Source organism: Cucurbita maxima, unplaced genomic scaffold, assembly GCF_002738345.1.
Source record: "Cucurbita maxima cultivar Rimu unplaced genomic scaffold, Cmax_1.0 Cma_Scf00017, whole genome shotgun sequence".
In the NCBI taxonomy this organism is placed as follows: Eukaryota; Viridiplantae; Streptophyta; class Magnoliopsida; order Cucurbitales; family Cucurbitaceae; genus Cucurbita; species Cucurbita maxima.
This window is the reverse complement of record NW_019272033.1, coordinates 1,140,222-1,151,549: the sequence shown is the minus strand read 5'-3', so window position 1 is coordinate 1,151,549 and position 11,328 is coordinate 1,140,222. Positions and strand designations below refer to the sequence as shown.

The 11,328-nt window shown below is 34.4% G+C and overlaps 1 protein-coding gene and 1 long non-coding RNA gene across 3 annotated transcripts in view; both read right to left on the bottom strand.

The window, feature by feature from the left end:
- LOC111492387 overlaps positions 1-10,729 on the bottom strand; it is a 22,601-nt gene extending 11,872 nt beyond the window's left edge. Inside the window, exon 1 of the long non-coding RNA XR_002719860.1 lies at positions 10,718-10,729. This is a non-coding gene — a long non-coding RNA (uncharacterized LOC111492387). The remainder of the gene's footprint in view (positions 1-10,717) is intronic.
- Positions 220-7,667, bottom strand: LOC111492322 (NADPH--cytochrome P450 reductase-like). 2 transcript variants are annotated; one of them, XM_023141622.1, is made up of 19 exons: positions 7,046-7,667; positions 6,859-6,918; positions 6,650-6,726; positions 6,485-6,542; positions 6,274-6,357; positions 6,147-6,183; positions 4,190-4,259; positions 3,886-4,080; positions 3,708-3,800; positions 3,317-3,542; positions 3,158-3,241; positions 2,920-3,071; positions 2,173-2,269; positions 1,783-1,932; positions 1,599-1,676; positions 1,400-1,522; positions 1,183-1,296; positions 651-747; positions 220-529 (listed from the first exon to the last, which is right to left on the bottom strand). In XM_023141622.1, exons 1-18 carry the CDS (start codon positions 7,391-7,393, stop codon positions 667-669), a joined length of 2,127 nt encoding a protein of 708 aa, XP_022997390.1. In that variant the 5' UTR covers positions 7,394-7,667; the 3' UTR covers positions 220-529; positions 651-666. The 2 variants fall into 2 exon arrangements, with proteins under 2 accessions (XP_022997390.1, XP_022997389.1); XM_023141621.1 differs by having other exon boundaries at positions 220-747.
- Positions 10,730-11,328: the final 599 nt, after the last annotated feature.

Sequence of the window (11,328 nt, the reverse complement as noted above, 5' to 3'; positions counted from 1 at the left end):
AAAACAGAGAATCTCGATAAAGGGATCCTACAAAAAAAAAAAAAAAAAACCTATGTTTCACATAGTGCAGCCAACAAAAACATTAGAAAAAATACCAACTTCAATATATCTCACATACAAGTTCTTGGTCTCGTACATTCCCACATTCCTAAATATTGGATTGAACTCGAGATAAAAGAAACATTTATGAAAATACTAACTCGAGCTGAAACACAGAGATTTATGAAAACCAAATTTGACCCTAATATATGTATATATAATAAGGTGACAATTACAGAGATGTGTGACATTCGAACCATCTTTGTTGGCTCTTACAGGGAAAATCAGGAGTTCATGAACTATCCTACTCATCATACTTATTAGGTCTATAAATTACAACAAAGAATCCTTCTGTATAAGGAGAGAAGAGTTGAAAATAAAGAAACAAAAGAAAAAAGAAAAAAGAAAAAAAAAAAAAGAATCACAGACCTATCTGCCATAATAATGAGCTGAGCTTACAGCTAGCTGACCTTAATGCCCCCCTTCGATAATAAGCACTGGAAGGGGGGAACCCTTTTTGTTCCAAGAACTCATTAACTTGACGCCGATATTATAATAGTACCTTTTCTTTGCCATATTTTTTTCACCCCTCCAAAAGTTCTCTTATTATATGGAATTAAAACCTTTTTACCACACATCACGGAGATACCTGCCAGTCATTTGAAGATTTTTAACCATACTCTCAGCCTTGGAGCTGTCGAGAGATCCCTGGAAAATTGACGCAAGTAAATTTTGATTAGAAAGAGCTAGTCGAAGTACAGTTCTAGAAAATAAAAAACACGAAAATTTCAATCTCAATTGCAAATGAGAAGACAATTAGGTTGATTGTAATCTTCGAGTAACGCATGTTAAGACACAATAACTTGAAAACAACAAGATCTACCTCACAAGTAAATGATGGTTAAAATAGGGTACGAATTGGGCTGCACTTCAAAAATATATGTGGGTAACTTTTTGCTTAAATAAGAAGTAAAATGATTGCATTGAAATCAACAAGAAACAGACCCATTGAGGCAATAGAAATCTGTAAGTACTTGGCAGTTGAGCTCTTATTATGCCCAATAAAACAAGTGTCGACAAGGGGAACGAATAAAGTTGTTTGATGCGTATATGAACAGTAAAGATGGATTGTAATGAAGAAACCTGTTCTTGCACAATGTTATGAAGAGTTCGGTGAACGTCTCTGGCCATGCCCTTAGCATCACCACAAACATAAATATAAGCCCCTTGAGATAATAGATTCCAGATATCCGAGGCCTACAGAATAAACAAGAAGTTTTAGCATGTAGCTTGAAAAGTAGAATGAATAGACAGCAAACTCGTACTCTTGAATAAAGTAGAAACGGGTTTTGAAGTTCACCTTTTCAACCATTTTATGCTGCACATATTCCTTAGAGGGTCCCTCACGTGAGAACGCGACAATCAGCTCAGAAAGTGCGCCAGTTTCAGCAAAGTTGTTCAGCTCATCCTCATAGATGTAATCCTAAAGAGAATAACAGGTTTATATAAACTCACTACGTATTCAAGATAAAATATAGCATTCACCATGTACCACTTACCGTTTTCCTGTTCCTGCATCCAAAGAACAGTATGGAGTGTCCTAATTCTACACCAGATTCTTTCAGAGCTAACCTTTCCTGCAAATTAAAACCAAAATATTTTAATAGGCTCATACAAACTAATTCATCAGTTTGTAGCGTGAAGATGAATTCAGTATATAAAAACAAGTTCAATAGTAGCAACCTGCAAGAACCCTCTGAAAGGAGCCAACCCCGTTCCAGGACCAATCATGATAATCGGCAATTTAGAATCTGTGGGAAGTTTGAAGTTCGATTGCCTAACATAAATTGGCGCCCAACTGCATGCTTGGCTCTCCTCTAGTGGAATGGCATTCTGCGCAGAGAAATGATAAAAACTATATCCCTTTCCCAATATATGCTATAAATACATGGTGGTTTTGTCATCACTTAAATTCATATTCATTTTAAAGAAATGGCAAACTTTTTGTAATTATTCCTTCTACAGGATTGGAAGTCCTTTTTGTGATTATCTCCATCCGGAGGGGGTTGTTTTCTCTTAATGAATATAGTTTATTATCGACCAAAAAAATGAAATGAAATACAATCGAAGTACCTTCATCCAAGTTGAGCATACACCTTTGTGAATTCGTCCTGTTGGTGTTTTGTCGTAGACCAATGCACAAGTTACATGGATTCTAGACGGGGCCATCCTGTGAATATATTTCCAGAATGTTCAATAAAAAATTTATGCACGCGAAAGGAAAGGAAATACTAACATAAAAAGGAAAAATAGTTCCAAACTTGGTAGCTATTATGTTGAGTAAACAAAGCTTGATAAGTTATCTTTTTATCATGGGTAAGTTTGGTAGCATCTTTAAGTAAAAATAATTAAATCTAATTTCTACAAATCATTCCTGCTCTCAATTGCAATTATATATGCAATAAATGCCACTAATTTTCATTTTCATCCCTTTCATTGAGAAAACTTATATAAAATTATTTGTTTGCTTATTGACCTTTCATGGATATCAACAATATGTGTGTCTGAGTGTCTGTGTGTATAACACAACCACCAAATTTTGTGAAGATTCCAAGTTCTTCCGTGATGCAATCATGCACACGACTTCAAATACCAACATCCTGATCAAGTTCTTTTCCTTTTTTTTTTTTCAATTTTAAATAATGATGTTAAGGGACCAAGCTTCAGCTAAAGAATAATTTCAACACCCTAATGGCTACTCTGGAACGTATATGGAACTTCAAAAAGAAAACCTATTTCACCTTTTATCCAACTTTTAGAGCTACTTTCAGCCTTGTCATTAGTTACAATAGTGATAATATCTGTCAGCTAAATTTGTACCTTGGAGAAGATGATATAGAGTAATATCTCGGCTGTAAACGTGGGGCAACTGCCGCAAAAAAGACACCAAGCGGAGGCCTTGCAGATGGAAATTCAGCCATAACTTCGAGGAGACTACGCTGACTCGCAACTATCCATTGAGAATACTCATCCTATAAATGTTGAAAAGAAAAGGTGACAAATCTATGAATGAATTGTACTACAGAAGATTGTGACAATCAATTTACTTGTATGGTACCTTTCCAGCAGGTAATGAAAGATGTCTCAGTCGATCAGCTTCAGCTGGATCAGAAGCATGAGCAGCTAGAGCAACCAAGGCAGACTGCAAAAAGGAAACAAAATAAGAGAGAGAAAGTAATAAAATGTACTCATATTAGAAAGAGCTCCAAATCAAAACCTTCTTTGGTGAACTCAAAAGGTCTGCATATTGAGTCAACGCAGTCCTTAAAGTGCAAGGTGCAAACGGTGGCGGCAATGAACTTCCACTTAATGGTGTGCCATCTTCCTTATCAGTATGGATAGAGAAATAAGTTTCAGGTGACAGACCAATTAAACGAATTGCCTCCTCTACAACTTCATCCAAATTCTCACAAAAAACACCCACGTGATCTCCAGTTTCATAGCTGATGAAAAAAAAAAAAAGCATAATAATGTCAATGTATTGTCTCCTACTACAACAAATTTTCTTCGTTTATGTTAGCGACCAATACATCAGAATTATTAGCATTGGTTTTAGGCAAATAATAGAAATATATATTTAGAAAAAGAAAACATCAAGCAAGACTTACGTCAGTCCAGTGCCAGAAATATCAAACTCCAGATGGGTGCATGACCTGTCTGATGCAGAAGTATGAAGTTCCTTTCTCACGGCCACATTAGCCCTGCAGACAGTAATACCATAACAAAGATGCGTGTGAGCAAGAAATTGTTGCAAATTTAGATCCGAAGTATTCACTTCTAAGGTACCTGCATGGATGTTGAATATCGTAAACAGCATGACCATTTGCAAAAGCCCATTTCTTGTCCCCTCCAGATACATCTGCAGCATCATAAAACACAACCCTGTACTCCAATACAGCAGCAGTATACGGGGTAGAAACAGTTGTAAATTCATCCTCATCTCGAAGTAACTTATCCAGCTCAGGCCATAATGCTTCACGCCTAAGATACAACAGGAATCATTGAACTGGTCATTCTCCATACATAAAAACAGAGTAAATAGAATATCTACTGCAATGAGATAATAGTCCATTATAGATGTTCTTAATACCAAGCAGAGAAATCATCCTCAATACACTGATCATCATCTCCTAGACCCACTGGGACAAGACGCTTTCCACCTGCAAATACACAGAACAAATATTGCTGTTCATGCAAAAAGGACAAAGAGCTCCAAATTCACCATATGTAATACATCCAGTGAAATTAGACGGCCATCAAATTATTTTTTTTCTAGGTTAAATGTCATGGGTTTTTAAGTTCGATAAGCAGTGGCTACATGCTTATATGACCATTGCAAGTTTGATTGGACTAGTTTTAGTAGTTAAGACTTTCTTTTTGTTTTTCCCCTTTTTTAATCACAGCTGTCTAGAACTAACTCATTCTTTGAATACTTTACATGTGATCATCTTACATTGGGCATCAAGAAACTCATAAAATATTAAACATCCTATAGAGGTGACTGACAAAACATGAACCCAAAGACCCCAAAGGTGACAGCGTTTACTACTTCAAGACATCTAGCCTACAGTTCTTTGATTATTAAATCAATCGATGGTGGTGTAGTTACAGTTACATATTCTGTTCATCAATGACTATCTACGGCAGTTAATCACTAAGAAGTTGAACATACATGCATTGTACGCAGACATTACAGATTTGGAGCTATTTAACAAATGAAAATTGATTCTCTCCTCCAAAAGAGTGTTAGATAGCCCTTTATGCTCTATCATTTGGAAGAGTTGCAACCCCAAAAAGGTGAAGATATTAATTTGTGAAATTCTCCTTGAAAGCATTAAGCTTTGTGATAAACTACAAAAATGAAATCCAACGTCACCAACCCCCCATATAGATGTAGATCCTTCTGTAACTACTCTTCTACTGATATTATGGCTAATTGCAGGGCATTCTTGTAACCTCTATTGGCTGTGGGGTTGGGTTTCTCTCATATTCTCTCTTGTACCTTTTATTTATTTCACACATAACTCGTTAAATGACTAAATCTGCAGAACTCACTGAGACACAAGTTATTTATTCTCCAATATGGTGTCATTGTTCTAATAGGCTCAGATTTAAGTTGAACCATCCCCTTCTCAAGACCAATTTTCTAAAAGCAATAGTATCATTAGCTGTACCACATGTTCACCCTAAGAAATAAATCCTCTCCAAGTCTAAAGTAGAGTATGAGTGTAGCGACGCAATGAAAAGGCCCAAATGAAATGGATGTTTGGCATGACCTTCAACACAATCAAAAGACATTATTTGGACTTAAATAGCCACCAAATGCCTAGTTTGTGCTTCATCTATGTTTTGAGAGCTTCCTCATGCTTCCTGCACTTATATTGCAGTTTACATTTACGAAATTATGGGGATCAGCAGCAGCTTTTTGTTTGCTAATTTTCATGGTGGCTTCTTGCCAAAAGATAATGGTCAGCTTCATTGCTACCTTGGTACTTAGATGAGTTATCCGACTTGGCGGCCTGCCATTTTTTAGGCAAGGTATGTTGATGCTTTGTTGGTTAAACAAAAAAAAATGGTGGATTTTGAGCTACTTTTACAAAAGAGCTACAAAACCTTCTCAGCCACGATATAATTTGAGTAACCAAGTGTCCCAAGCACAGAAGCTGAGCTCGATGCAACCCTTTTCAAATGAGAAGTCATAACCATATTATTAAACAAGAGCTTCAGTTGAAGAGGACTGAAAGTCAGACATTAATGATAAACCATTTGCATGTTCTTTAATCCATTTCTATTTTTCACAACACAAGACTAAGATGTTCTGCCTTTTCATTCTGACAGAAAGATGTTTTCGATACTATAACCCACAACTTCTGCGGAAGATCCTATTTAACTATGCAAAAGAGGTCAAACATCCCTTCAAATATATGTTTTTGGTTTAAGATTAGAAAAGCATTGTCCAAATTAGTTTCTTATTAGATAATAAAATAGTAATAAGGAGCGCCATAGTAATCAACCAGAGGAAGTTAAAACGAAAAGGTAAATTTTACCCTGTTCAGCAAGCTGTTCGTCCACCACTTTTGCAATCTGTTTCAACCACACAATAACGAATCAAGAGTAAGCCTCCAAATTTATTTAACATGGGTACGAAAATTGAACATCTTCATGTTATTGAACCTTATTGAAATGTTCATATTGCCGGTTACCAAGGCCAAATACTGCATACTGTAGATTTGAAATCCATTCTCCTTTCTCCTTGCCCTAATACATAAAGCACAAATCAATTATAGCTCTAGAAGACAAACGCATATTAATTCAGTCAAACTTTGAAGAGTAGAATAATGCAATGACAAACAAACAAAAAGTTGAGGGAACGGTAAGAATATACCTCAGAGAACCATTTATAGAAACGTGCCGCATTATCCGTTGGCTCACCATCCCCATATCTGCATGCGCGGATAATTATAACGAAAGAAAAATTCAAAAGCCCAGCGGAAGATAAATTAAGAAGGAAAAGAAACATCAACGACAAGAAAAGTGCGTTGAAACTCACGTAGCCAAGAAGAAAATAGCTGAAGTCTCCTTTTTCAACTTTTCTTCGTACTCATCGTCATCGGCTGCATAATCATCCTGCGGAAAAGTTATAGAGCAACGTGTAAAAACTAGAGCCAATCAGAATCTAGAAACTGTCATTCGAAGACAAACAGAAAAAAAAAAAAAAAAAAAAAAAAAAAAAAAAAAAAAAAAACTGGTCATGCATACCAAATCAACCACTCTAAAAGTCGCCTTCTCATATCGAGCTTTCGCCTCCTCAGCAAGAGCCTAATTACCAAAATCAGACGAAAAAAAAACAACCATCAGCATTCAGCAGTAGCCTAGCTAACAATTCAATCCAACGGGAAAAGAAAACTCCAAGTCGGTGAACGAACAAGTGTTTCCACAAGCACACCTTTGCAAATCCTTCAGCTGTACCGGTCTGCGTGCCAAAAAACACAGTGACCTTCTTCTTGCCATCATCGACTTCCGGCTCAGGCTTTTTGACTATCAATTGCTTAGGTGGCTCGAACGACTTAGCCTTCTGATCGCTGGATCTCTTCCAAACAAGGACCACAACGCAGCCGATCAGAACTGCAATCGAGGTAGTCAAGATCATGACAAACTCTCTGTTCTCCAAGATTAGAGTAGCTACTTCCCGAACCGACTCGGAGGAATCCTGCGACGGATCCATCGCCTTCCTGATTATTGCCGACATAAGTTCCAACGGAGAGACCTTCATCGACCTGGATTCCGACTGCATACGGCCAAAGCAACACTGGAACTGAACGAAAACAAGAAGAAGAAAAAATAGAAAACAACCTGCGGAATCCGGTAGACAAAATGATAAGCTCAGAGAATAGCACCGGATTCCGGCGAGAAACGGAAAACAGCTACAGAACTAAGGCAAAACAATGACCAGAAAAATAGAGGAAAAATGATGAAACTTCTCTCCCTCGGTTGTTGGCTGTAGGTGGAGAGAGAAAGAGAGAGAAAGAGAGAGAGAACGAAGAAAGAAAGAGGTTGATGGGTTTATTGAGAGCGCATTCGTGAACCAAACGGAGACAACGCTTACCAAACCCAAAGAGTCAAACCCACCTAACGCCACCCTACTTAACCATGGTTAAGTTTTGTCCATTTAAAAAACTTACAAATTTATTCCATCAACAATTACACATTTTTTAATTTTCAAAAAATATTTACTAAATTGCCAACTTTTTAATCCATTTATACTTCGTTCATCCTCCGCCTTTCAATTTAAATTTATATGCAGGTAGCGTAACTATTCTAATTTTCTATACAAATAGGATAATTATAATATGTATGACCTGACCCGAACATATTTAATTACATATTTTTTTAATTTTCAAAAAATATCGACCCTTTGCGTTTCAAGAAAAACAAAATAATAGTTTACGAAAAAAAATAGATAAAAATTAGCTAATTAAAGAGAAATATTGTGAGATTAGAAAAGCTATTGTTCTCGACTTACTGACTGAGGATCTTGACTTTCTTTACCTTTTTTTCCATCTCTTTTGAAAAAATTCAAACGAGTATTTTTTGAAGTGTTAGCCTAATGAAATACCGTCTTTGATGGGTATAGAGCATGAGATTGACAAAATTTTCGAGTGCTCATATTCAAAATTGACTAACATACCAAACTAATCCATAAAAAGCTAAGTGGTTGTGGTTGAGTTGCTCGTTCGTGGAAATATGAGTGAAAAAGTAAATCTTTTTAGTATCATTGTCTTTTTTATATGTAAGAAAGACGATCTTGGGAGAAGACAAAAAAGTAAGTAAAATAAGAAAGCGTAGACATAAGCTACTAGAATCTAGCACACGGTGTTGCTCTAAAACACCCTCGTGTGCCATTTTAACCCATTTGAGGACAACTATAACATAAAAACAATGTTATAGGCTCTTATATTTAGTATTTATTCGCTTGAGATATTCATTAATTTTTATCCTGGAGCATAAATGTCATATTTCTAGGTTTAACTAGTTTAGATGTGCAACTAGTTAGTTTCCGTAAAACCAATCAAGGGAGCGACCTGCATTCAAGTTTAGATGTGCACGACCTCGTATTGAACCAACTTAGATACATATGTGGGTTGGGTATTACACTCTTCGCTATTATTATTATTATTATTATTTTATTTATTTATTATTATTATTTTATTTATTTATTATTATTATTTACCTGCATTCAAGTGAAGGCCAAAAGAAAAATTTATAAAAGTTACTAGTTGGCATATGCTCTTAAAATTGAATTTTTAGTAATAATTTTGATTATTTTATTTTTTAATATGGTAGAAAAATTTCAACATTATTAAAGTAATATTAGACCAGACATGGTTGACATATGGGAGAATTATGTTCTAGTAATAACATAAAATATATGTAATATATGGATAAGTTACATGTCTTTATCTTAGTTATCCTGTTCGATACAACCCACCTTATAATTATTATGAATTATTTGATCTAAATCGTTAGGGTGAGTGACGATATCTATAAAATAAATAGACTATACCATGAAATATTAATTTTTTTTTATAAATATTCGTAAATTGAATATTAATTCACATTATGATCATATGTAACTCGACGTTAATTTTAGTGAGTTACGAATTGCTACTTATAATGGTTCTTTAATTTATCTATGTGAAATGACTTTTATGACCAATTTAATATGAATATTATTTTAGGGATTTGATCAAATAAGGAGCTGGGACCATAATTTTACTAGATGAAATTCACTGCTTAAACTACTCATTTTTTCCTTGCTATTGCTGGTGATGCAATTGAAGTTAGTAAGGATGAGTATAGCTAGTTGGAAGAAATTGTCGTGTTGTATCATCAAACTGTTAGAAATCACGAACTTCTACCATAGTATTGTATTGTACTCTTTGAACATAAGTTCTAAAGGCCTCATACCAATGAAGATATTCTTTATGTATGAACTCATGATTATCCCCTTAATTAGTTAATGTGGGACTCACTCTCAACAATCTTCAATTCAACTAGTGTCTTACGACAGTTTATTATATGTTTTATTTGATATCATACTTGCATGTATGTAAATCTTATATTCATGTATATAACTCTTGAGACACTATATATCAAAAGAAGGTTAGAAACGTTATGATTATGCATGCATGTTACCCTCATAAATGTAAGGATAAGATAAAAGTATGGTATGTATTTCCGGCAGAATCTCAGGCAGGTTGTATATATTTTAAGAATTAGAATAAAAACAAGCACTAGATGTCAAAAATGATTGAATAGTTTTGGTCCAATTTCAAAACTCTAATGGAATACTTTAGAACCTTCTTGAAAATTTCAATAATTTCCTCGCCGATCCAATTTCAAAACTCTAATGGAATACTTTAGAACATTCTTGAAAATTTCAATAATTTCCTCGCCGATTAATCGGCTAAATTTGGTGAGTTTTTGGCCTTCAAAGAAACGACAGGTAGAAGACGTCCAAAACGGAAATCATTATAGCATGCTCCCACGTGGACCAATAAAAAAAAAAGAGTTCCCATTTTAAATAAAAGTATATAAATTTCTTAAGCTTTTTTTTTATTATTTTTTTCATCCAATTCTAAATTTATACTATTTTTTTTTTTTTTAAATGAATTTATGGTCAAATAAAAAATAGCCAACTAAATTATAAAATTCAAATAAAAAACTTGAGACTATTTCTTGAGACTATTTCTAAAACCAAGGATTAATTTTATAATGTAATTTAAAGTATTTTATTTTGATAATTAAATTTCTGTTCTTTTAAATAGATAGAAACAGCCATGGGTCGAATTGGTAAACTAAGCATCCCAAATGCCAACGGCGAAATTAGGAATTGTGGTGATGAAATAAGGAAAACTGACACTTTCAAGGCCACAAATTCTTCACCCAATCCCCCACCTTCGCCTGCCCTCCTGTCCTCTTCAAGTCAACCACATTTTCAAAACATGATTGAGCTTGAAAACAGGTTACACTCAACCCGTTCCTACTTTTAAAATTATTATGACTTAATACCATGTTAGATGAGCACGACTCTCCACAATGGTATGATATTGTTCACTTTGAGAATAAAGCTCTCATAGTTTTGCTTTGTGCTTCCCTAAAAGATTTCACACCAATAATGAAGAGAGTATTCCTTGATTATAAACCCATGATCATTCCCTAAATTAGCCGATGTGGGACTTTCATCATCCAACATGTATTTTGTTGCCTAATTCCTCGTGATTTTCAATCCATAACTAATGGCTTTAATCTAAGTTTAAAAGTATTTTTTATTAATTTAGTCATTATTTCTTTCTTTATTAATATTGATTATAAATCATCTATTTTAGCATAGTGAAGAGCACATGTATGATATCAATGATCATAATATAGTAATTTTTTTTAGTTCAATGACAAGTGAGATTGGGACGATTAGAATCTCTAACTTCTTATATTTATGGTACACTTATAAACTAATTTTAATATGCTCAATTGGGTAGTATTAAATTTTTAGAATATTACCCTCGACCAATCCAATTAATTTATTTTGTTTGGATAATCAAATTATTACGGAATAAAGAAAAAACAAGGTAAATAATCAATAAATACTAAAGAAAAGTGAATTATGAATTATAATCTCAATTAATTAATCACTCAAATTCTATAGGTCAAGAAATTTACCACACAAAT

What these genes read in the sequence shown, in the direction of transcription:
- LOC111492322 (XM_023141621.1), bottom strand. Translation starts at nt 7,393, where the DNA reads ATGCAGTCGGAATCCAGGTCGATGAAGGTCTCTCCGTTGGAACTTATG. An exon ending in AGCATAAAATGGTTGAAAAG is followed by an intron (nt 1,297 to 1,399) that starts GTGAACTTCAAA and finishes TTTATTCTGTAG; the next exon opens with GCCTCGGATATCTGGAATCT. An exon ending in ATAACATTGTGCAAGAACAG is followed by an intron (nt 748 to 1,182) that starts GTTTCTTCATTA and finishes TCAATTTTCCAG; the next exon opens with GGATCTCTCGACAGCTCCAA.